This window comes from Heliconius melpomene, chromosome 7 (assembly GCF_056956725.1).
Source record: "Heliconius melpomene rosina isolate 202511_hmr_F chromosome 7, ASM5695672v1, whole genome shotgun sequence".
Classification (NCBI taxonomy): domain Eukaryota; kingdom Metazoa; phylum Arthropoda; class Insecta; order Lepidoptera; family Nymphalidae; genus Heliconius; species Heliconius melpomene.
Window position 1 is genome coordinate 11,494,183 of NC_140395.1, and position 26,979 is coordinate 11,521,161.

The 26,979-nt window shown below is 32.6% G+C and overlaps 2 protein-coding genes across 2 annotated transcripts; one reads left to right on the forward strand and one right to left on the reverse strand.

Annotated features, from left to right (window-relative positions):
- Positions 1–3,788: 3,788 nt before the first annotated feature.
- Positions 3,789–6,231, reverse strand: LOC146537861 (uncharacterized). Its single transcript, XM_085188419.1, has 2 exons — positions 5,677–6,231; positions 3,789–5,400 (listed from the first exon to the last, which is right to left on the reverse strand). The coding sequence occupies exon 2, from the start codon at positions 4,717–4,719 to the stop codon at positions 4,378–4,380; it is 342 nt and encodes a 113-aa protein (XP_085044545.1). The 5' UTR covers positions 4,720–5,400; positions 5,677–6,231; the 3' UTR covers positions 3,789–4,377.
- An 11,401-nt stretch (positions 6,232–17,632) lies between these two features.
- LOC146537862 (uncharacterized) lies at positions 17,633–26,622 on the forward strand. Its single transcript, XM_085188042.1, has 7 exons — positions 17,633–17,828; positions 19,462–19,628; positions 21,860–22,028; positions 23,807–24,007; positions 25,002–25,107; positions 25,622–25,746; positions 26,343–26,622. Exons 1-7 carry the CDS (start codon positions 17,795–17,797, stop codon positions 26,429–26,431), a joined length of 891 nt encoding a protein of 296 aa, XP_085044168.1. The 5' UTR covers positions 17,633–17,794; the 3' UTR covers positions 26,432–26,622.
- The last annotated feature ends 357 nt before the right edge of the window (positions 26,623–26,979 follow it).

The following is a 26,979-nucleotide window of genomic DNA, read 5'->3' on the forward strand; positions in this document are numbered from 1 at the left end:
CATAATCGTGTTGATTGTGAGTTCGATGTCCATTCAGGGGGAGATTAAATAGTTAATATTTTCAATCCCTCGCTCTCGAAAGTGGAGAACGGAAGACTATAAATGCGAGTTATATTCGAACGCCTGTGCCCCCACGCCACGAAAAATTAATAAATTTTCCGTACATAATATTCAATTAATATTCGTATAGTTCAAGCGGGCGAAGCCGCGTCGGGACTGTTAGCAATATTATATATTTCAAGAACAACAATAATTATAATAAGAACCATTCGTTGCTATAATTAGTTTCTTAACAAGCTCGAGGTGTTTGCACTCAGGAAACAATAATTAAGTGTGACAAATAAATTAATTACTTGTTTACAAATAATTTTTATGTGTATTATGATAAATGTAGTTAAGTAAAATAATTAAAAACAATAATATGCTCTTGCTGTAAATATTTACATTAATATTTTAAATCCTAATGTAAATGAATGTGGATTTTTTTAAAAAATATTTTTATTTTTAAAGTTTATAATATAAATAAAATTAACATGTATGTCTATGATTTCAAAATAATTGTCTTTTTTCAAATGCATATAGTTATTTACGGGATACTAAATTACAAACAAGCAATTTAAAAAATTTTTTTTGTCTATCTGTCTTTTTGTTTTTTAGGCTACTCTCTCTAAGAGCTGACCTATTTTCATGGGTATTCCACTGAAAGACAGAGGGGAGACTTATAGGCTACTATTTATTCCGGAATTCCTGAGGGATCATGATGTAAGAGGGGAAAAACTGTTTGCCATGTGCATGTACCCACTACCTACTTAAACAGATATGAAAAATATAACATTTTTCTATTAGATACAACCAATTTTGCGAGCAAAATCAAATAAAATCCGAAAACATTTAAATTATGATTTATTTAGTGTAAAACGAGCCTTCGCCCGATTGAACTATACGAATATTAATTTAATATTATTTAAGTCTATGTAGGGAAAGTTGGTTGATTATTTTTAGTATCTATAATACATAATATCTATAAAAGATTTAAACTACGTCATACAAATAGTAGTATTACTATATGCATATCGTAATCTAAATCGTTTGGAGTTTAATACAGTTTGTAAATAAAAGTAAGTTCTAGTAATAACTAGTGAATACACTTGCCTATATATTTTTAGCTTCATGGTGTATCTCGCACATAGCAGAGTAGACATAAAGAACCTGGTAACCTAATATCAAGAGGACACAGACGACACACACAAGCACAGAAATGGATCTCCATTGCGCCTCATTTGCGCCGAATTCTTGAGGCACTGTCAAGCTAGATTTTTATTTGGACTTTAAATGAATTATATGTTTCTTTACGTTCTGTACGTTAACCAATTCAATCTTTTAAATTACAGCCAAGTTAAATATAAATCAACTAACAAAATTGTTGTCAAAATAAAAAAAAATATAAGCTCTAAGCTCTGTTAGACATGTGTCGACTGTGTAATAATAACTCTTTGGGGAATTTCAAAAATGTACAATATTGGAAATACAAAGGAAAATATTGAATAAAAGTTTACAGAAAAAAAAACTTTTTCTGCCAATAAATTGAAATAGTTCTATACTGTAAGCATACCGTGTGCACTCGATACATTCGTATGTATTACAGGCTCTAGTATTGCAATGTTTTCCTCTCAATAACCGAGCGGCTCTAGTGTACAGATATAAATATTAAGTTTTCTATTGAAAGTTTATTGAAACACTTCTCTCTTTGTACAAAATATAGTGGTATTACTTTATTTGTATTTATTATTAAATGTTTTTATAGAACAAGTATATTACATTTATTATATCTTTGAATAAAAGCATTGATAAAACCAAAAAAATATACAGACAGACTAATTACCATTATAAATATATTTATATATAGATAAATCTACAGCAACTACAGATAAAGTGAAACAAGAACAAAAACAAATATAATTAATTCAATTTCAAGTAAATATTTAATAACCGATAAAATAACAATTAAAGCTATTTATCATTATATTAATAACGCACTTTGAACAGGTGATTGAAATTTCCAAACCCAGACTGTCATTGGACTCTACATCTACATCATCAGGTAGATGTTGTTTTCCCAAGTATTTTTCAAGTTTAATCAGTTTGTTCACCTCCATATATCCTGGGGCCGGTCCACGCTGGTAGCTCATGCAATTTCTCATATCAGCGGGTTTAGACGTTTATTATACGCGGTTATCTAACCGTTGCAAGCGTGGGGGGGCTGGGGGGTGTCACGGATATATTGCAGTGTACATCAGTACTCTTGACATGTGAGTCATGGTGCATTGTGACGCGCTAAGCCTACCCAATTTGATTATAAATTAGGACGTTATTTTAGATAAAATCTTATGATTTATTACTTGTAAAAGTATCTTATTGTGTATGTATAAGCTATATTACTGTAAAGTTTCATCAAAATCCGTTTAGTTTAGTATTTTTTTGCGTGTAAGTAAAACAAATATCCATCAATCTTCGCAAACTTTCGCAGTTATAATATTAGGTAGATAAGATAAGATTAGGTATATCTTGCAATAATATATTAGTCATATGAACTTTCAAGTTGTATATCAACTAAATAAAATTGGGGTTTCTGTGATTTCCAAATTTGTGTTTTCAAGTGCATATTGCACTATATGAAAACACACGCAAACAGTTTTATGTAATGTTGTTTCTTTGTTCGGCCTGATTTCCAGAACAGCTGAACCGATTTTTATGGGATTTTGCTTAAAGATAGAAAAAGTTATGGAGCATTATATAGACTACTATTTATCCCAAAATTATATCTTAGAACCCGTAGAAGAACTGTCCTAGGAACCTATATGACAAATTTCAGCATTCTACACCGCGTTGTTACCACTATGCGATAACCGTCAGTGACTCAGTAACGGAAGAGTTTTTTATATGCTAGACAATACTGCTTTGTCATATATAATGATTTATCCACAAAAAATGTAGGAAAAGATAAGATATGAAAGATTACTTATCTTTCATATCTTATCTTTTCCTACATTTTTTGTAGACCAATTATTATAAGCAAGAATGCTGTATTATCTATGTGTAGTATTCATTCACCAAATTTAAATATTACTACAAAAAATAACAAATTAAGATATTTCTATGTCAGGTATATTCTTTTCTATATAAGTAAAATATTTCTATTTATATACAAAGTAAAGTATAAGTATAAGAATTAGTATATTAACTGATATTCTATCAAGTGTAAATTATATTTTTTTTCCCTAGCCTGTACTGTCCCATTGTTGGGCAAAGGTCTCCCTCCACTTCTTCCACTCCGGTCTATTTTATTATTAAGCACCAGTCAGGCTTGTAATGGTCCAGCTCGTCTCGCCTTCTCCTTTTAGAGTTCGGAATCCAGCTGGTGTAAGGTAAAGATGGTAAATTATCATGTTTATTCTAAACAGATATAAGTACTGCCAAGCGAGGTCGACTGCATAACTATGAAATCTGTCTCCCTAGCATGAACTGTGAACGTAAATGTTTGTCCGCACACTATTAACACAGAACTTTTACTTTGATGTTTAAATATTGTTTTTTTTTTTTTTTTATGGTAAAAGGACAAGGCAAACGAGCGTTAGGGTCACCTGATGGTGATCACCGCCGCCCACGATCCCGTGCATCACCAGAGAAGCTACAGGTGCCGGTTGCCGGCCTTTGAGGTGGAGAAAGACGCGCTTTTTAACACTAGAAGCGCCGCCGTCCCATTTTTGACCCAAACGCAAGGTTAATTGTATATGGGTCATTCTAGCGAAAATACGAAATTAGGGTTTCAAAAATTTATGAAAATTTTTTTCAATATTTAACCATTCTTTTATAAGAATTTTATAGTACTGGTGTAACTAATTATCAATGATATAGTGGTCCCCAAAATAAGTGAGTTTTCGTGGGATAAAAAGGGGAATTAAAAAAAATGAAAATGAGGGAATGATGTGTTAGGTGAGGAAATGAGTGTTAATATATTTTTGACAATTCAGCAATAAAAGACATGTTTAATTACATTAGAAATTTCGTATTATACTTTAAATAACAAAGATAAAGTAACATTTACTTATTAATTCTTCTTACAAATATAATAATACCAATTTTTGTACTTAAATTATTGACTTTTCTCTTGAAATCACAGCTTTTCAAATATTGCGAATCACACTAGATATCTATTTAAAATTACTTACAAGCTAATAAAGTGAACGAAAAAGTATCATTCTTGATATTAAATAAAAAGGGCAACTTGCCAAAACAATGAAAACCTTCTATTCATTATAAACTATATCCGTTTCAACAACATGAGAAATATCAGGAATCTTTCATTAATGAACTCAGCTAATCAGCCTTGTCCATTTCTCTTATGAAGTAGCATTCTCTTTTTATTAATGTTGGAGGCTGAATCTTCTGTAATACATCATTCCAATTATACAGCTGTTCATCTGTTAATGTCGGCCATTTCCAAGCTATAGAGCCTCTAGTCATGAATTTTACTAAAGTCCCTTCTTCGAAAACTGAAGTAATTTGTCCAGGGTAACTGTCATCGTCCCATTTAATAATAACATAGTCTCCTATATTATAATCTGGACATGTTCCTTTAGCATTCTCATCAGGGATATCTTTTGAACACCGCTTACTATCCGATTCACTCTGGGTTTGAATTTTACTGCTCCTATTCATTACTTCTAAAAAATTCCTCTTATCACTATGTTTATTTTGATCTTCGTAATGGTCCGTAAGCTGTCTAGTAATAACTTCCGAAAAAAACAAGTTTCTTCTTCACGGTTATAGGCACTTTTACATTTTGCAATAGTTCTGAAATTTTAGCTTCAGGAGAAGTCTGAAACTTTTTAGCTAATCTTTGATACCTCTTGCGAAACTTCTCACCCTTCCTTTTTTCGTCGTTAAGTGCTTTTTGTAATTTGGATATTTTAGAATAAAGCGTTGCTCTTCGTCGTCTTAGTTGCATTTTCCTTTGAGTGGTTACCAGCGATCTTTGTTGCTCCTCCCTATTTTGATGAATGTTTTCGAAAGAAGGTCCTGGGCTTGGAGGTGGCGTTATATATAATACTGTTGCCAAACTCTTACACAGCACACCTTTTTTATCCCTATAGGTTTGACTATTTTTTTCCAAATCTTTCCCTTAAGTCTTTTTTCCCTTGAACTCATTTCAGATACAGGTTTAACCTGTCCTTTTTCTTTTTTCTTAGCATATTTCAGTCTTTCTTTTTCGCGAAGTCTTTCTAAATTGATAGGATCACTCTTCAGTTTTTCTCTACGTTTCCGATCATACTCTTTCTTTCTCAATTTTAATTGTGCGTCAGTAAATTTTTTTTTTGCCATTATTATGTTAATAAAGCCCTAAAATGGGAAAAAAGAGATCAGTTAGTGTTAATGAAGCTAGAACACAAAAAGCCTACAAAGGACACGGTTAAAATAATCATTCCCTCATCTCTATCATCATCCCCTCACTACAAATAAATATGAGGTAATGATGGTGAGGGAATGACGAAATCAAACATAACCGCCAAAAACACACAACATAACCTTTCTTTCGTATTGAATTTTGCGGTCACATTATAAGTTCCTAAAAGCAATGTCAACGTTATTATTAGTTAATTAGTTAAAGGTGATTACCTTATTTTTATAAGATGTGATGTAATGACGGCCAAAAATGTAACTTTGTAAATTATGAACGAAACCGTTTTTTTATAGAAAATGCTTGCACGCACAAAATGAACTTGCCACAATGAATTGTTGGCAGTATTGCCAACTGTCAAAAATAAATGGGTGCGTTCAGGTAATACAAATAACACGTTCAAAAATTGGCTGCGAACACAAGTGTGAGGGAATTATTATTTTTTTTGGGACAAAGTAAAACAAAAGCATAAGTTTCAATTACCTTTATTTATTTTTTTGTAATTATGAATATTTTAAGAAAACCACTTTATATTAAGCGATCAGTAAAAGTCTGACATAAAATTTAGCGAAATGTATAAATTTAGCGATCATAGAGTATTTGAATCTGGAGTTTGGGACATAGTGAGGGACTGATTTTCTGATGTTAACATAGGCAAAAAAAATATTAGATATCTAGTTTACTAAAAAGTCTTATAGGTATTATGTACCCACTATCGCATACTTAATAACAAAATAATAATAATTGCTAAAATTTCGCAACTTCTTAGAAAAAATCAAAAAGGACATGAATTTCGTATTTTGGCTAGAATGACCCATATAACTTTTTTATTTGTTAATTTATGTAGATGATTTTTTTTTACTATTACCAATTTTACACCTTTATTAAATTAAAAATATAAATAATTTTATAGCAGTCATACTTTTTGAAAAAAAATGAGATTTACCTAGAACTGCCGCTGGGTCATTTTTGTCCCGCCATATTTTTTTTATTATTAGAGGGTATATTAGAGGGTATATTTGACATATTTTCATGCCTCGGGGACGAGATAGAAGTGAAAGGGCGATGCGAGGGCGGAAAAAAATTGGTTTAGCAGTCAATGCCTAATTTTTTAGGGTTCTGTAGCTTTTAAGGAAAAAAAAACCCTTATAAGATCATTTTTTTGTCCATCCGTCTGTCTGTGCCTTTATCTCAGGAATGCTTGGAGAAATCGAGTTGATATTCATATGAGTATATGAATATCAACTATATGACGATCTACAGTCCCTTGATTTCCTGAAAAAGCGCCCTTAAAAAAAGATATGACCATTTATGTAGTAAAAAACATGTATTTCGACACTATAAAAGGAATCAAATTAATAAGGTACTTTCAGTTAACTTAGAACTATGAAATTTTTCAGCTAGCATCTACATATAGTACTAGTACAGGAAAAAATCTGAAAACTATACATTTATGTATAAATCTTACAAAATAATAGCCTGAAAAGTGGGGTAAAATTGGTGTCAATACTAAATTTTTCCGCTAGTCCAAGTGAGGTATCACATGAAAGGATGACTAAGCTAGGCTTGAATTTCAGAAAAATACTTGATACCAAATGTGGGCAATTGTAGGGTAGGTAGAGGGAACCTGGGAACCTAGTGCTATGCACTCTGCTAGGATTTTCCGCCAAATTCTGGAGCCATTACCACGCAATGTTATAAATCGTCTGTGATGTATCACTGATGAAGAATATATTAATGCATTACTCGGCCTACTAATAATATTAACTAATTTCAATAACTTATAATTTTGTAAAAGTTATTCAGTTAGTTGTCACGACCTTAGAACGTATTAGAAATATTTGATTCTTTCTTTGTGTTTTATTTTTTGGTACTTTTATGTTTGTTAAAGAATAAGAATTGATTATTAAACATGGTCTACATATTTTACGAATTATTTTAATAATATTTTTTTTTGTATTATACCAACAATCAACGTAATAAGTAGAATGGGACAAATTTGTCACGACGGCGGTTCAAGGGGGGTCTCAATCTTCGGCACTTCTAGTTTTAAAGGTACCAACCTGGAAACACTGCCGCGGGTAGACCGTTCCACAGTTCGATGGCGCGTGGAAGGAAATTTCTACGAAACCGCACAGTAGTGGAGTGCCACGTATCCAAATGGTGTGGATGATATTTAAGTTTGTGACGTGCTGTGCGGTTAGAAAATTCGGCGGCAGATAATAAGTCAAACAGTTCTTCAGAACACTCACCATGATAAATGCGATAGAGAACGCACAGCGAGGAGACGTCTCTACGCAGAGCCAAAGTGTCAAGCCTTTCACAGTTTACTGGGTCCTTAATGATTCGAACAGCTCCACGTTGTATGCGATCAAATGGGTCAAGCTGATACTGGGGTGCACCAGCCCAGAGATGAAAACAGTACTCCATGTGTGGCCGAACCTGGGCCCTATATAGGGTCAATCGGTGTTTTGGCGTGAAGTACCGTCTCGCTCTATTGATGACCCCCAGTTTCTTCGAGGCCAACTTGGCCTTGCTTTCCAGATGATCGCGATACTGGCAGTCACTCGAAACATTAAGGCCAAATATGCTGATCCCAGTATCAGCATATCGCGGCTGAAAGGGGAGTGAAAGAGAGTTCTGAAAGACTGGCGATACGATAAAAGGGTTTTTGTGAATTTTTTTTGTGGTTAACGCGCAAACTTGTGTCTTCAGGGGGTTAAATTGGACCAGATTCTTTTCACCCCATGAAGAGACATTCTCGAGGGATGCCTCAACAGAAGACACAAGTTTATTTCGGCACTGTTTAGCGTTTTCCCGAGAAAGACTTGCGCGGCCGGAGTAAACAGCGTCCACCATGCTATCATCTGCATAGCAATGAATGCTAGAATCCTCCAGCATATCATTGATATGCAGAAGAAACAGCGTGGGGGACAGCACGCAGCCTTGGGGAACGCCTGCGTTCACGGGCATTTGATTGGAGCAAAAACCGTCGACAGCGACCTTGATGCTGCGCCCAGTGAGAAAGCTGGCGATCCACCTGCATAAATTCTCGGAAAGCCCATAGGATGGAAGTTTAGCAAGGAGCGCTCCATGCCACACTGTATTCACAAAACATGATTTTTTTATTATAAAAGTTTTTGTCTGCAATTTGCTTCTGGTAGTATGTGTACTTTTTTTCAGTTTTCCGCGGTATGCCTCATGTAACAGAGGGAACCTATCCCCAGTTTGCGCGGAATTTTTAAGTTTATTTCCTTTTCATTTTCTATTTTTTTTAAATGCGCTATGCGTTTTCTATTATGTTATAAAGGTTTTTAGAATTAATAGGTAAATTTTGACTTTTTCGTTTTTTCTTAATCTTCTCATTCTCATTAGTACTCACTAATACAAATCAAATGAGCCCAAGCACGACTTGTCTATTTTCCTTAGTAATTAAAAAAACAGAAGTCTCTTTAGCCATCTTCCGGCTCCATTTCCAGTCTCTAGATATATTTTCCTTATTATCTGTATTACATAGGTTATGCATATACGCCATTTCGTTGCGGCGGCCATGTTAGATTGAAAATAATATTGATTTTATGATTCATTTTCATCAAAACTAAAGTTATAATCCATATTTCAGCTCAACCGGACGCTGTGAAGTGGGTCAAATTAAATAAAAGCTTGTGAAAATGGACATCTAACTAACATTTATCTTGTCACATCTCTGTAAGAAGCTTAGTTTGTATTATTCTTTAAGTATTTCTTTAATTTTAATCCTTTAAATTTCATAATTTATATTACAGAATTGCATCGATTTTATTAATTAAACAATACTTATGCTTTATTCTAATTATCTAGTTCTAGATCTAGTCAAATGAGATAATTAAGAGCTATGTATGGCATATCATATATTCTAAGTAGAGAAAACTCTATCAGAAGGTACAGTAGGTCAGATTGAAACGATTAACGTGATATAATAACCTTAAACCTTAATATGGTCTAAACACCGAGGACGCAAAAGACCGTGCAAAGTGGAGTAGGTTGAGTAGAAAGGCAGACCCTGGTAAATAGCTGAGATTAATGCCAGGAATAAGAAGAAGAAAAATAACCTTCCTTGAAAAATGGAGTCTCAACACAAAAATATTGGCCCAATTCAAACCAGTAGTTTTGGAGGTACATGCGTCTAACGAAACAAACTCTACAGCCTAATCATCTAAATACATATTAATAATATAAAATATGTATTAAAATTTAATTTTATTCAATTTTGATATCACATTCATCAAATATGAGTAAGCAATAGATGTTTAGTAGTCATCGAAGTTTGCACTAAATGACATAATCGACATATTTACGCTCTGGTGACACGGTGACCTACTTAATGCGAGTTGGTCCATTTTTATTCAAAACTAATTATCGTATCTTAATATATAGTTTTAAACGTGTCAAATAGAAATCAAATAAAAATAAGCTTCAGGCTTTTCTGCATCTAGCAGGGTAGGCAGAAGGAGCCTTGTGTTAAGACCCGGTCTGGTCCCTGGACTGGTTCCCTGGTCCTCAAACCAGTCATATACAAATTGTAAATATATTTTGAATGTATATAAAAACTGCGGCCTGCTCTCGTTGTATATATGGGACAACACCTGGTGAAGTAATTCAGTTATCCCACGGTAACTATTGCGTGGACTTGAATAAAAAATAGACTATGTAACACGTGCGGATGTTTTTTACAATTGGGCTGTTAATAAATCAAACTACTATATATTCAAATGTTTATATAGATTCTTTAGGCTTTTCTATATCTCTCCCATAACAGGGTAGGCCGAGTGAACCTAGTAAACACTCCGTTCCCCCATTTTTTGTCGAATTCTGGAGACACTGCGCTTTGCCTCGACACCAGAGCGAAGAAAATGAAAATATTAAATTTATCATTTTCTCGAGTGGGAATCGAACCTATAACTTTACATTCACATTTTGTGCCTCTATACCACGCCTGGTCTCATATTTTTTTTATATATAAAGTTATCTTTTTAAATGTCACTTATGATTAGATACACTGCCTGCCTCGCTAATGTTTGGGAGGCGTGTGATATGTGACATTAAGATAATTCTAATGAAACGATAAGTTTTATTTCATTACATAACAATATGTTTTTCTTTTAATATTGTATTTGAACCTACTACATACTTGTAGTATAGCATGAGTTATATCTTATTATACGAATATGGATGAAATTTGATCCGCTGAAATTTTCAAGGCATTGCGTGTAGAGCGGCGGAGCTGAACGCCGTTTTGACTTGTTACTAGAGTGAAGAAAATGAAAATATTTTTAAACAATTAATCCTTCCTAGTGTTAATCGAACCTGCAATCTTCGCGTTTTTAGGCACACGCTTGTGCGCCAGGTCAGAAGTAATATTACATGTATATCGATCTATGTAATCTCAAAACTTATGAATAGCATAGCCAGAAAACAATAAGTCGACAATGCCACGGTTTCCCCTTGAAAAAAAATTAAAAAGCATCCGCTCATAATCCTCGTAATAACGGATGGATTAAAACTTCAAATGTCCAAAGCTGCAAAGTACGGGAATAAAGCGAAGATAGATTTAATAAGAATAGTGAAAGAGAGAGTGCGTCGTGGCGTTAGACACAAGGGTGTGAGTGTAAAGTAACGATACACGGCTGTGGGTTCGATACCCACTCGTGGGAATGGATTATTATTTATTAATATTTTTATTTATTCGCTCTGGCACTAAGGTAAAAGCCCGGCGTTGATTTCCGCCACTCAACACGCAATGCCTATGTCAAGATGACGAAAAGTGGGGACCCCCTAGGTTCTCTCTCGCTGCCTACCCTGCTATATGTGGGATACAGCGTGAAGGTATTATTAATAAAAGTTTTATAAAATTTTAATTGATAACATCGATCCTCAGTTTAGAGCTTTGGATGTTTCGAAATTATTTGTTTTGTTCGTTGACGATAAAATTGGATTTGCAAGATGTTGGAATTTTGCGATGATAGCTTCTTCACTCTGTAAACTTCAAGTTCAGTTCAGAAATGTCATTTTAAACATAAAATACACGTATCAAATAATCAACCTCATTTGGTTTCTTTTCGGTTAAAAAATAGTTTAAATATTTAATAATTACCATTACGCTCGTAACTTATACCCAACAGAGATTGTATTGAGGTTTTTATTGTTGTCTGGAACGCTTCCTACCGTTACGGCAACTTTTTTTTTTATCGTTTGGCATTGTCAGTCCACTGTTACTAAATGCAGTAAAGGGAAGGGAGATGCAAACTTTGATTATTTTTTAATATTAAATCAACTTCACGCTGTATCCCGCACACAGCAGGGTAGGCAGAGAGAATTTAGTGTTAAGACTCTTAGTTCCCTACTCTCTGCCGAATTCTGGCGGCATTGCATGTTAAGTGGCAGAATCAACGCCGCGCTCTGCCTCGACACCAGAGCCAAGAAATGGAAATATAAATTTAAACAAATATTTCATCTCCTCGAGTGGGGATGGAACCCACAACTAAAAGGTTTTCAGTCACACTCTATGCCCCTGCGCCACGACTGGCCCCATTTTTTAATATTTATGATAAAAAACATCTTTGCGTCTATGAGGTCTTGGTAAAGGGGCACAAGCGTGCGCCTGTAAACAGGAAGGTTGTAGATGTGATTCCCACGCGGGGGAATAAAATATTTATTTTCAGTTTCTCGCTCTGGTAACAAAGCTAAGTGCGGCGTTGGGTTCCGTAACTCAATTTAGAATTTGGCGGAAAGTGGGGAACGGAAGTGTCTGAATGGGAACGGAGTTCACTCTAATGTAGCAGGATTATCTAATAAAATGTAACTAATTACTTTTCTTAATTTCTGATAACAAGTAATTACTTTTAGTTAATTTTAGTATAACAAGCACTTTTAACTTCTTCTTGGCCTTAATGCTCTTTTTTATACGCCCACAATTGCTACTGAGTGGGTGTTCAAATGTTTAATGGAGTACTTAGCAAACGCCTTCTACCTACCCAACTGCATAATATAAGGAATAAAAAAATACTCTGAAATTTTATATCATGTATATAAGATAAGTTTAGTAGCAATATGTAAAATATTTTTGAACCTTATGAAATACTTACACAAAAAAAAATATAATTTATTTAATTTAAAAATTATAGTTAATTTATTTTATTTAATTTTCTGAATAATTCAATATTTCAATAACGAATTTACACATTTGTCGTTCGTGGCAACCAAGTATAACGGCGATGGTTGTGAATTCTATTCCCACTTGGAGGAATGAATTATTTTTATCTCCTTGCTTTTGCTACAATACGAAACACGTCGCTGAGTTCTACCACTCAACACTAATTGTTAAAAACATCAGTGTAGAAATTGAAGCGGAAAGTAGAGAACGGAATATCTTAACACAAGATTCCGCTTACTCAATCGTTTATAAAAATATTTTATATTTCCTATTATAAGTAAGTATAAAATGCTCTATAATAATAATATATATTTTAAATATAAAAAAAAAACAAATTGACGGAAAAATAGATCTTGTGAAAAATTAAGATGCAAACCTAGTTTTTCTGTAAAGAAAGTTATTAGTTGCAGCATAAAAACTGTAAAGCGCGTCTTTTATAGAGAAACTCTTTCAGGTCGACATTTTAATGAGAGTTTCAGGACAGTCTTAGTCAATATTAAGAGACACACAAAGAAAGGTGCAAGCCATAGTCTACTTAGTATATTTCTAATAATATTAAATGAAGATGTAATATTTAGACGTATAGTGCAGTGCAGTAATATTTACTTAGTAAAACATATCATAGCGTCCTATATCAATATCTTTAATTGCATATTTTCTCAGAATTATTTTCTTTGATTATATTTTGACTAGGGGCCGCTCGTAAATTAAATTTTAGATGTTAAAATTTCAAATTTTCTTTTCTCCCGCTACCGTAGGAATTTCGAGAAATCCTCTCCTCTGCCCTCCACAAGATATCTGTATACACATACCGTTATTTAGCTATTTTAGTTGTATGTTGTCTGTGATTGACTAAGTATCTGAAGATAATACTTTTAAATTATATCATAAGACTAAATATGTATATTTTTTAATATACAATAATAACTTTTAGCACCAAATCACCGTTGACGTTATTCATTAACTCTTTTTCAAAAAGTTGTCAACTGAAAGCGGTGTTACGGAACGCACTGGATCGTTAACTTTTCCCCAGCAAGGCTCAAAGTTGGCTACGTGCTTGTTTCCTTAGAAATTTGCAATTTCGGCAGAAACTTTTACAGCCAAGTTTAAAGGATAGCGTTTTGTGTAAAAGTTGGTGGCGACAGTAATGTTTTATTAATGTTAATAATTCTTCTAGAATTAAATTATATTTATTATATAATTTTTTATTTATTTAACTTTGCAGGTACTTATGATATCACTGTAAAAACACTGCCTCGTGGCGTAGGGGCACAAGCGTGCGACTGTTTTGAGTTCAATTCCTACTCGTGGGAATTCTCAATTAAGTATATAACATTTTCATTACCTCGATCTAGGAAAACGCGGCGTTGAATTCCACCACTCAATCAGATTGGTTGGTTACTGGTTGTAAAAACCAGAAACCACTTAATTTCTGGTTTTTACAACTTGAAACTTCTCAGCAAGTTTTTAATTTACGAAATAAGTTTTAAATAAGTATAAAAAAAACTGCACCATCTATATAGGTCGATCGGTTAAGAATAACTTTGATTTCAACTTCGATTTGAAACCAACCATCAACAAAGCAGATATGCAAAATATTTAGAAAATTAATGCGTCTAAAATCTGAACGTGGAAAATAGTCAATACTAGCGGCCCGCTCGCGGTTTCACCCGCGTGAACTATGTTATTATTAATTTCTGTCTCCATGACTACGTCCTAGTGACGTCTATGCAAAATTTGAGACTCCTAGCATTTAGTAACGAATGACAAAGACAAATGTCATTAGTTACGAAGTTTCATACAAATTTTCAACCCCAAAAACAACCCCTTAGAAGTCGAATATTGCAAATTCCCGTCTTAGCGAGCACCTACGTCCTATAAGTAACTCCTATGCAAAACTTCAGATTCCTAGCACATGTAGTTTCTGAGATTTCGTGATGAGTGAGTGACCTTTCGATTTTATATATATAGATTAGAAAAAAAACATGTTCGTTGTAAATAATATTTAAAATATTACTTTGACGTTTCGACTATCGAATATAATTAAATACCGAAAGTATAAAATGAAATAATTTTGATATGCAAAATGAAATAACTTTCATATTTATTTAGTGGAAACTTTTTCATCAAATGTAAAATTAAGAATCGTTGGTTAAAATTCAAATTGTTATTTATTGATTTAGTTATCCCATCAAAACATAAATCTGAAAATGAGAGCCATGTTAAATATTCAGTAAAATACGTTATTCACCCAAAGAAGAATCGGAGAACCGGTAGAGAATGCCGTTAGAATTCAGCGAAAATTTAAAAGTAGAGTAAAGAACAACATTTTTTATTCACATCGATATTTAATACATTTAAATGAATTTTTTTTCAATAAACTGTCCGTTAGTCATATAAAATGTTTTTCATTTATAGAATTAAATTAACCTAGTTATACAATTGTAAATAATAAATATTTTTATAAGTACTTTGTTATTCATAAAATTACGCAAGAATCAGCAACGAGGTTATAAAAATAATATTGTCGTCTTACGATAACATTACTTGTCATCAAAATAATTATACAAACAAACTGTACCTATTTGAAGGATAAAAAAATGTTATCTATATATATATCGGATAACATGTATATCTTAATAAAGAAAAAGATAATTTAATATCAGCGATTATTTTGTATTGACGTAAATACAATGCGGATTTTTAATCGATCTTTTTAAATACCTTGACTCAACACCTTGAAAATGTTGGAATTTCATGAAACATTATAAAGAATCAACACGTCAATCTCATGTAAAACTTTAATTTATTTACATTATAACGATCGTTATGTCGCAACATTTGTGCTACCCTAATAGTAAGTTAAGTAGTAAGTGAAGTGTTTGCTAGGAGCTAATTCAAATTCTTTTGAGGCGTTCGTGGCCGTATGACGTAGTATGATTGTACACGCGATAGTTATGGGTTCAATTCTCACTCGAAGTAAATTTAAATTATTCTTATTTCCTCGTTCTAATAGACAAAGTTTGGCGTTGAGTTACGTCACTCAACACACAAGTCTCGACGATTGGGTCGAAAATGGTTATCAAATGCTGTTATCACCTAAAATTTTGTGAAAGGCAAAGTTTAGCTGATGTTTATATTTGTAGGAACGTACTATTATACTATATCTGTTATATTCACATTAAATAACATAAATAACAATTTTGATCTAATATTAGTAGGCGATCCTACATGCTTGTATCTTGAAATAATTTCCGATTTTTTTACATACTTTAATCGATTTAAATGGAATTAAATTGACCTTCAAAAAATATATATCAGATAACAGATATTTGCCATATTTTTTTAAATAAAATTATATATTAATAAAAGAAATAAATAATTCACATTAAATATTCCACATTTTACTACAACTTTTATATTACCTATATAACATCCTATATCTTATAAAACAAAGTCGCTTTTCGTGTCTGTCTGAACTTTCTAACTCTTCTTCTTCTAAACCACCCAACGGATTTTTATGCGGTTTTCACCATTAGGTCGAGTATTTCTCAGGGAAGGTTTATATATAGTTTATGTTTTGTACATTCTTATGTAAATTAACATAAATACGATAAATGTGTATAAAGTCCTACCCGTTGAGACACTTTCGCGCATGCGCTGCTTTAATGGTAAGTACTACATGAAAATAATGTACTGGAGTATTATTTCTCTTAATAAGATCTACAAAAAAGTTCGCGATAGCATATTTTTATCTTTTAAGGATAACGTGTAGTGATCATATTTCTGTCTAAAAATAGTAATTTCAATATATTTTTTATTGTGAGGGATATTTTTCCATAATGGTATTAATCCTTATCCTTTAAAATACTTTATTAATTTTCTACGTTAAACGAAGATAAAATTTGCTTTTTACACTATTTCGAAATTGCGAATAATTTTAGAGAAAAACGCATTTAATTATTGACACATCACGCCGTTCACACATCAGCTGTATCGAGTCAAGTTTCACTTATCCCTTACTCTCAGCATATAAATAAGTATATTAGTTACGTTGGCCATTTAATGTAGATCAAAACTGTCTTTTACTGTTTTTTCATTTTAATAAGTACTTTAGAAGTTGTTACAATATCAAAACATCCTTGCTGCGAAACGCGCCTCGCGACGTTTTGCTTATACGAGCGCGTCATGAGCAGTCATCGGTGGTTCAGTGGTAGAATGCTCGCCTGCCACGCGGGCGGCCCGGGTTCGATTCCCGGCCAATGCATTCTATTTAATTTTCCTCACAGGCAGCCACGTAGTGTTTGCTTTTCATCAGGGACAGAATACCCTCTTCAGCATTAACCACAAGCTCGAAAAAAAAAAACGCGCCCGCTATAGAGGTATAGCAACGAAGATTTAGATACGTTTGCACGTATTGGATAATTGGAGTTGAATGTATTATTTCAGCGCGATATATTTGGTTTCATATTTTTTGTAGTAGTTATTAGTAGGTAGGTTTTTGTTTATCATTTCTTCCGTTTAAAAATAGTCATTTAACTATCTAAAAATAGTCATTTAAATATATTTTAATAAGTACTTGAAAAGATTAGTAGCACAGATTTAAAATTACGGTACCTACTAAAAAATCCTTGCTGTGTAAAACAATTGGAAAATTCTTATTGAAACTACGAAAATGCGGCTTGCATTAGGGTTTAATTAATTTTCACACTATCTTAAGTGATTTGCAAACATATATTATATGAATAATCCAGTAGTAAAAGCGGGCGAAGCCGCAAGGGGGTCGCTAGTTAACTATATAATATTGTGTACATATACAAACAAACATACAACCGTAAAAGAAAAAGAAAAGAGAGAAAATAAACACTAAACAAGCATATTTAAATCTAATTAACCAAAGCTAGACTCTCTAGATCTAATTGGTCAGCGCGGCCCTTACCCGACCTTGTATTAAATATAGACCGGCCGCCGCTGTCGCCAACGCGGTAGACTAACACAATCAGTGCGATATACAACGTGTTATCACTGAAAATGGCTGAACGGTTGCATCGTGCTCGCCTAACACAAGCCCCTGTCGATCTAAAAGTGTTAAAGTACAAAACGGTGTCCGATGTGGAGTTCGTCTGTGCGCAATTATTTTAAAAATGTCATCCGCCTCGTCGGTAACGGGAAGGAAGTGTTAGTAACGTAGTTATTAAAGAATTTCTGTGGTCTTATGTCCACGGAAGTGAGTTGTGTGTGTGTAGTGTTACGTGTTTGGGTGATGTTTTTGTGTGTGTGTTTTTTAGTATTTATTTTGCTTTTTGCTTGTTCTGTTTGAGCGCTGTTCCATAATCGTTGTGAACTTGGCATTCATTCATTTTTTCGTGCTGTGTTTTTAATAGTAGTTTTAGTTGTATTTCTTTATATATAAAGTTATTAGTATATTTTATTATGGATTATAAATCATGTTTTTAGAGTAATCATTAATATAATAGTGTTTGTATGTGTGTTATTAATATGAATTTTAACAGAGTTATATTTAGGGCATAACTCTTCATTATTTTTGTTTCATACAATACATATCGAAGTAGAGGCCGTAGTGGCGCAGGGGTACAACGTAACGGTTGTGGGTTCGATCCCCGTTCGAGGGAACGAATTATTATATCTAAATATTTTAATTTTTCGCTCTAGCGCCAAGGATAAAGCATGGCATTGATTTTCACCTCTCAACGTGTAATGCGTCGAAAACTTTGACGGGAAATGGGCAACGGAGTGTTTTAGCTAGGTTCCCTTTGTCTACCCTGCAGTGTACGGGATACAGCGTGAAGCTGATTTAATTAAAATTTTTAATTTACGAATAAATTCACAGGAAATGGCTTTAAAGTGCGCTAATACCGTACTAAACTAACTTCCTAATTGGATGACACATTCTCCTTGGATACCTAATAAGTTTATCCTATATAATACGTAATAGCACCTCGTTATAGTCGTATATTAATATATGTTATTCTAATGGTATTTACACTAATTTCTAAAAAAATTGTTTTATTTTTACATACATTCCATATCTTTTTAATGATAGTAATTGAAAATCTCCTATTAAACCTCTCTGTTCTCTATTTTCTACCATTTCCAGAATCAATACTTATTGGATAGGCTGAAAATACTATTTAAGTCCTATATTTAACGTGCTCCTTAGTGATATATTATAAATATATTCATAAGGAAGCCCCAACCGTCTCTCTACCTCTCCACCTCTGCGCTACAACGGTCTAAAGATAGCAAAGAGACGAGATAATTAAAAAGAACAGGTAGAACAACATGCCTATATGTCTATACATCTAAGGAAATAATTACAATTCTAGTTCCATTCAAAAGAAACTATGAAAGAGATTGCAAATGTCAAGTACCTAGATACGCTCGTAACAGAACTAATTAACTTGTTTTGAGATATCCCTTTACGTTTTCGACTAATGAAATACTTTTATATGACTAAAGTTGGAATAAATTTATAACTTAATATTGTTTCATTTTGAAAATTTAACTAAAATATATTTATTGTTTAATTTATTAAATGTAGTTCATTTCAATAGCAATAGAATAGAAAAATGTATAAAACGTGACGTAGCGGGACTCAAATGATTTTTAAGTCTTTTAAAAAAGCACACATGGCGAAGTAGGCACAGAGAACCTGGGAACCTAGCGTTAAGATATTCCATTCCCGTTAAGTAAATTGTATTTCTCATTTTCCGCCGTTACCAGAGTGGTAACGAATGGCCTTAATAATTATATATTATTTTAATATATATTAAAAATATATTTTTTTCAGTGGTTTTAAGCACGCTTCTTGAGACTGATCACTACGAGAGCCTGATCAAGGAGCTCACCTGCACAAAATGCAATAGATACATGAAGCCGCCGATCCACCTGTGCGTGGATGGACACAGCATTTGTGGGCCGTGCTTCGAGAAGGTCTACCAGTGTCACGTTTGCCAAGTAAATATTTTCTTAATGTTATGTTAAATTAAACCCTTTAACCCTTTTTGGAAATCCGACATTTCCACTCAACACGCAATGCCTCGAAAATTTGTCGTAAAGAAAGGAGTGCCTTATCACTAGGTTCCCTCTGCCCACCCTTCTATATGCAGGATATAGTGTGAAGCTAAAAAAAATATTATTATTTTTTAACTAAAATGTAGGTATAATATAATTCTATTATCTAAAATAACATACAATCAAACACTTCATGTTAAGGACTCTCGAATTACACAATGATGCAATTACCGCTATGATGGATATTTAAATGATTCAATTATACCTTTTAATCATATACTAGTAAATACATAATTTTATAAGTGTATCCTGATTATAGTATGAATAGTAGATAATTCAAATTCATATAATTAATTTCATTTAATATGTAATAACATAGCTAAGTAGGTAGGCTTGTTAAACATAAATGTAATTTATTGTAAGCTCATTTTTTTTATTTATATAAAAAAACAAATTAATATTATTTTTGAAGACTTTGTCTCGTATAATAGGGTAATAGCACAAATAATTTAGTGTTAGGACATACCAATCTCCATTTTCCATTTTAATCTGTGATGCAGTGTTGAGTAGCGGAACTCAACACCGCACTATATCTATTAGAGCCAAGAAAACCCATTCCCCTGTTGGAAAACGAACCCATACCCATCGCGCTTACATTCACACAATATTATAAGAAAAGTTTTTTTTTATTTATATCTTTCACTAATTATCTCGTTAAGCCATTTCTTATTGTCTGAAGCACGCCTCGCCTGACAAATAAAACAGATACTATCTCTAAATTTAATTATTATTAAACCCTTCAACCAAAATAAATAAAAGCCTTTACTTGAGAAAGCAGGAGAGTGTATAAAAGGAAAATGAAGCCCATTAAAGATTATGATACAATAATATTGTGTAGATCCTACTTATATTATAAATATAATAATTCGTACTTTTGGATGTTTGTTACTTAATTAGTTTAGAATTATATATTTAACGGGCTTATATAAAATACAAGTAGGTAAAAAACAGATAGTTTTACACAGTAGGAGAATGCATTTTAATAAAATCCTGTTAAAATTGCCTTCACCTATAAAAAAATAAAAATCAATATAAATACGTAGAAGCTTCCTACCGAAGTATAGGAAAGCACTAAAAGAAGATTATCAAAAATTTTTACGAAAACGGAAAATAACGATTTTTTATGGTCCACAAAGTCCACGTAAACAAAGTTGCAGGCAGAAACGAGTATTAATATAATATAAGGACTTGTCCTCACTGACTGAGGTAAGACGCACGCACAGCCGTAACCGTTGATGGTAGAAACGTTAAATTTGGACAGATGTTTACTTTTGTAATCTGGACATCCACTAAGAAGGGATTTTGAAAAACTTTAACCCTAAAGGGGTGAAATAGGGGTTGAAAGTTTGTATGGAAAAAAAACTAAATCGGCACCGATTTTTATAAAATTTGAAATTTAGATTTTTAAAAGTATTTAATTGAACACGTGTTTCATCGTTTTCTCGAATTCTCCCCCTAAGGGTGAAAATAAGGGGTTAAAAGTTTCTATAGAAAATTCTTTAAAACGCCTCCGATTATTATAAAATATGAAATTTAGACTCTTAAAAATATTTAATTGAACTGAATGTGAAAAAATTGAATTGAATGTGTTTCATGGTTTTCTAGAATTCATCCCTTAAGGGTGCAAATAAGGGGTTGAAAGTTTGTATAGATTTTTTTTTAAATCGCCACTGATTTTAATAAAATTTGAAATTTAAACTCATAAAAATATTTCAATGAACACGTTTCGTGGTTTATTAGAATTCACTCCTAAATAAGCAAGCGAAGCTGCGCGCGTCCGCTAGTATACAAATAAAACTGAAGCTAGTCTTATTTAAGTTATCATTGTAAAATGCCTCTAAGCAGTGTAATTATTTTTTATATTTTTGGTCCCTTTCTGTGAAATTAGAAACTGTTAAAATAAATAAGATGAAGAGCAAATTAGAATTTTTGAAGTAGCTTGCATTTTTTAAGAAATTGTACGATATGAATATGAGCTATATTTTTTTTAGTTCATATTTATTATAGTGTTTTTAATCTTAATTTTATATATTTTAATTATTAATTGTTTAAATAGTTGGTTAAAAAAGCAAACAAAAAATCTAAATGAAACTTTATATTATCAACTTTTACAGAAAGAATACGCGCTCATCCGCCCAATGGCGCTGGAGTCACTCGCAAACAAAGTCCTGTTCCCGTGCACCAACCACGGGTGCCCCAAGCACGCTACTCTACCACAACTAGAGAAGCACACGCCGCATTGCCAATATCGCATCATAAATTGCTTTATGGCCAGAGTTTATGGTAAATATTTATTTTCTTTTCATTTCTATTTATCTTTTAGTTCGCTAAGTAGCTTATCTTTTCTTTTAGCTTCACTTTGTATTCCTCACATAGCAGGATAGGCAAAGGATCTGTGGGAACCTAGTGTTAAGATACTTGTACATTATTAAGACACTTCCGTTTCCTACTTTTCACCGAATCCTGGAGTTTTTACGCGTTTCTTCGCAATCCGAAAGTATTTGTAGAATATACCACAGTAGGTTCCATGACCTCTATCATCTATGTTAGGATCTATGGAGGACATTTTAAATTATCTACAACCTCGATTGCACAATCAATACGTATATACATTTTACACACCCCATCAACTTATTTACTATAGCGAAAAAATAGTTATAAAATCCAAGCTTCCCTCATAAAGTGTTGGAAATCGAGTGATTTTTCTTTCTAAGATATTGCTGCACTGCGAAATCCTCTATCTCATGTGACAAATAGTAGCCGGCCCAAGTTGAAATAATATATTGTATAATATATAACACTACTCTGTCCTTTATAAACCTTTACAATAGAACAATGATGTGAAGTTATTTCTTTTACGTTATGACGATATGAATATTAATACGCTACATGCATGCATACTTGCATGCACGTGCATTGAGGGCAGCATGGATGCTGATTGTAAACCGGGTTCTATACCCATTTTGGGGAATAGTCATATTTCATTTCTTTTTACTTTTCGCTCTGGCAAGATAAACTGTGGTGTTGGTTTACTCCACTTAACAAACTGAAAACTGTGTTAAGAAAACTAGGTTAGGGTAGTTAGGGGGTTAGCCTTCGAAAATCACTATCAAAGATACTGGAGGAAGGTCACGTAAAAAGCAAGGCCCCCAAAGGGCATGTGTGAAGATGTTAGTGACAGGGGACGAGGCTAAAGAGGTATGCAGAGACCGTAACGTTTGGCTCTCCGTGCTCTCTGACTACCCCGCTAGAGATACAGCGTGAAGTCAGTTTAGTTTAGTTTTAAAACTTAGTATTTTCTATTTTCTTCGCTCTGATATCGAGGAATACGCAGCGTTGAGTTCCACCATTCAACACGCCCAATGCCTCCAGGATTTGGCTGAAAATGGGGAACGAAGTGTCTTAAAAGTAGCCTAACCTGTTGCGGGATACAACGTGACGTTTATATTCATGACTTAATTTTAACTTAGTAGTAATAATTCACATACTGCTATATTCAATGACCTTATAAATAAACCAACTGTAATGATTGAATTTGTATTTAATTAATTAACAACGGTAAAATGATAGCTAATCAAACGGTAGCACACGATATAGACACTGATTATTTGTTAACGATAAATTAAATACATGTAGAATGTAAAATTATTTTGGTATATTTGAATTATAGACAATACCACATTAATTGTGGTATTGTCTATAATTCAAATATACCAAAATAATTTTCGAAAAGTCGAAAATGTGTCGATTGATGGTTACGGTTAGGTCATTTAAGTGAACCTAATTAATATTTAGTTTTAATACTAGGTTCCAGGTTCCCTCTGCCTATTCTGCTATATGTGGGCGTGAAGCTAAAATAATGTAAGGAACTAGCTTTTCTAAGGAAAATAACTAAGAATTCTGTGTAACATATGACTCATTATATGTGAATGTTAATCATCAACTCTGTCGTTAAGTACAATGACAAAGCGTGGTCTTGACTCATATTCTCCCACTGAGGTTCCCTCTACCTACCCTGCAAAATGTGGAGTACATTGAGAAACTATATAACTTTTGTTCAGGTGAATGTAAATGGGAAGGACGCGCTGGAGAATGGATGGACCATTGCTTCGTAGACCACAAGCAACGAGTCGCAGAGCTGCCTTTCATCACCGTCCAAGACAAGTGGGATGCGAAAAGAACTGAACCAGTTCTTAATTATTTCTTATTGAAGTGTTATGAGAAGATTTTCAATGTTTACCAAATTTACGACAAAAAAGGAGGTGAATTGATTTTTTCTTTTTTTTCTTTGTGTCACTGTTTTACCTTGGTGATGTACTCGTATGGATATTTTTCTGTTTTTGGTTAGTGTGAGTGATTTTTAAAGTTAAAAAAAGCATCATCATAAACGCTGTTATACAAATAAAAAAATCATATTTTTGCTTATTTTTTTTATCATTATGAGCGAGGTTGCAACATGAGTTGACGCGTGAAGTGACCAAGGAACCAGCCTCTTATCCTCTACATAATGTGACTAAACGAGCGATTGCAGATCAAACAAATATAAACTGATTTATAACAACTTAAACTATTACAATAACAAATAAACAACTGAATTTATTGAAGAAAAAAAATAGTAAATATTTTTTCATTAAAAGATTTTGCAGTCTTTCATTATTCCGTTGTATATTCATTAGATGTCGTTAGTTTAAATGAAATGAATTCAGGCTATTCGTGGTTAAAGGTTAACATTTTGTTCCGACGAATTTCATTTATAATGACAGCTGGTCTCCATTTGCATTAGCGCTTGTTAAGTCACCGTTTTATCTGCATTGCATTAAAATAAATTAATTTCATTAAGTATGTTTTATTTTGTTTTATTTGTACGAAAACATCAAAGTACAGGTTTTTATGCGTTAAAAATAACATTTTTTTAAAAGCTTTCATTTGTTAGTATATAACTCTCTATCTCTATATCTCTATGGTTAAACAATAACGTATATAAAACTTATTTTCTTATATACTCGTAGCTATGTTATAAAAGAATTATGTAATGTTACACTTATTACAAAAAAATATATATTTGAGTTCTTAAATCAAGGATATTTCTCCTTTAGTTTAGTTTAGTTAATTATATTTTTTGTAATAATTAATTTAAATTCCATACCTTTCAAAGTAGTTAAATATAAATTGTATTTAACTGCTTTCAATGATAAATATTATTTTTTGTTCTGTTATAAATATATTTTGATACAAAAATTATTTGTTTTGTTCTAGGAAGAATGATGTGGACGGTTCTGGTAAACGACGAAAATGCTGAGAAGTTCTACTTTGAAGTTGATATCTTCTTGCCAAGTGTTCCCTGCAAAAGAATTGTTTATAGGTACCCTATACTTTTTATTCATTGGCTTTTGTGATACGGTGTGACAGTGTCTTATTGTAAACAGGATGATTATGGATTCATTTATTAGCCATATTTTTTTTTTATTTCTTCTCATTATTTATGAAAATATATATTATAGTGCGTTACTAAAGAGCCAAGGTATGAACATTCATTATTTCTATCGAAGAAAATAAGCACTTTGTGTGCCAAAGATTTTAGGAAATAATTTTTATTACCATACTATGTTCTTCTAAAGTAAGATTATCTAGACCAAGTTACAATATTAATTAAGAAAAATAACAACACTGAAATCACATTTCTTTAAGACATAGAATTTATGGCGTAAATCTCCTTTTTGTAAATGATACCCTATCTTATCTTAAGCAAATTTTGTTGAAATTTAAGATTCATTTCCTTTGGGAGTTTGAAGATTCTGTTAGAAAAACTCAAGTTGTTTTCGTTTTATCGCCATAAATTATCGTCGAGCGTGTTTTAATTAAGCCAATTTTTTTAGGAGGCCCTGTAAATGTGAAAAAGATGCTGATTTTCTGGAACATACTCAGAATGTCTACATTCCCGTTGAAAACGTGTTCTCCATGCTGGACGAGAACGAGGCCATGAATTTTACAGTCAGGATTGGTAATTGCATTGCTTATATTTAGTATTGAAATTTGAATTTGAATACTTATCAATGATAAAGAAAATATTTATTTTATAGTAAGAATTCCACGTTTTTAAAAAGTAACCCTAAAATTTTCATACTTTTTTACAAATTATTTTTCTTTACCTTAAGTTAGATGCTCAACAAAAATTTCTTAATTGTGTTTTAATTTTTAAAAGACTTACTTAAATTATTTGAATAAGAATACAATGAAATAGTAAATTCCCATCTCCACTTGAGGAAATCAAATATTTATTTACATTCATATTTTCATTTCTCCGCTTTGGTGTCGAGGCAAAGTCCGGCGTTGAGTCCCGCTACTCAACACGCAATGCCTCCAGAATTCAGCGAAAGGTGGGGAACGGAGTGTCTTAACACTGGGTTCCCTCTGCCTACCGTGATGTGTGCGTATAGCATATTATACGTATTCATATTAGAAGTAGAAAAAATACTTAGGAGATTTCTAAAGAAATCACACACAAAAATAGAACAAACACAACATTGTGTGTGTTCACAATTACAATACAAATACTGAAAAAGATAAAAAGATAGTAAAATATGACATTTGTTGCAGGCGAGGTTGAAAACTTGCCGTTACTGGAGACGCCCACGGCGAGTGAGAGCCTTATACTACTTAACAACGACGATCATAAAGAGAACTAATAGTACAAAAACATTCTATTGTGTTTTAAACACGAACAAACAGATGTTTCGCTCTATATATAGTTTTAAAAGCATTGTGTAGTCTTGATATTTGCCAACTATTATATTTGTAGGTGAATTGAATACGTTGTTTATTTTGTTTGTGATGAAAAGAATGGAAAACTTTTTCAATAATAAAGCCTTTTATTTAATATTTGTATTTTTGTTTAAAACTGACGGTTTATTTTTGTTTTCAATATCATTAATCGGTCTTTAGTAAGTGAAATGGCTGACTTGATGAGTCTGGGTTAATTTTTTTTTTTTGTTAATTTGTTGATCGTTATATAATCTACCACAGATTCACTAAAATTAATATCTCAAATATGAGAAGACTTAAAAAGAGTTGGGTGATTAAAAGGGATATTTTTATTTTTTTATTATCCCTTTATATTTGATTTGGACAATGAGTCTGGTTCGAAGGGTTTTTTTTGTTATAATTATGTTTTTTGTATTTCTGTACCTTGTTTTGTATTATTGACATTTGTCAGTAAGCATGCGATTAAAATAAA

What these genes read in the sequence shown, in the direction of transcription:
- LOC146537861 (XM_085188419.1), bottom strand. Translation starts at nt 4,719, where the DNA reads ATGAATAGGAGCAGTAAAATTCAAACCCAGAGTGAATCGGATAGTAAG.
- LOC146537862 (XM_085188042.1), top strand. Translation starts at nt 17,795, where the DNA reads ATGTCATCCGCCTCGTCGGTAACGGGAAGGAAGT. An exon ending in ACCAGTGTCACGTTTGCCAA is followed by an intron (nt 19,629 to 21,859) that starts GTAAATATTTTC and finishes CAACTTTTACAG; the next exon opens with AAAGAATACGCGCTCATCCG. An exon ending in TGCAAAAGAATTGTTTATAG is followed by an intron (nt 25,108 to 25,621) that starts GTACCCTATACT and finishes CAATTTTTTTAG; the next exon opens with GAGGCCCTGTAAATGTGAAA.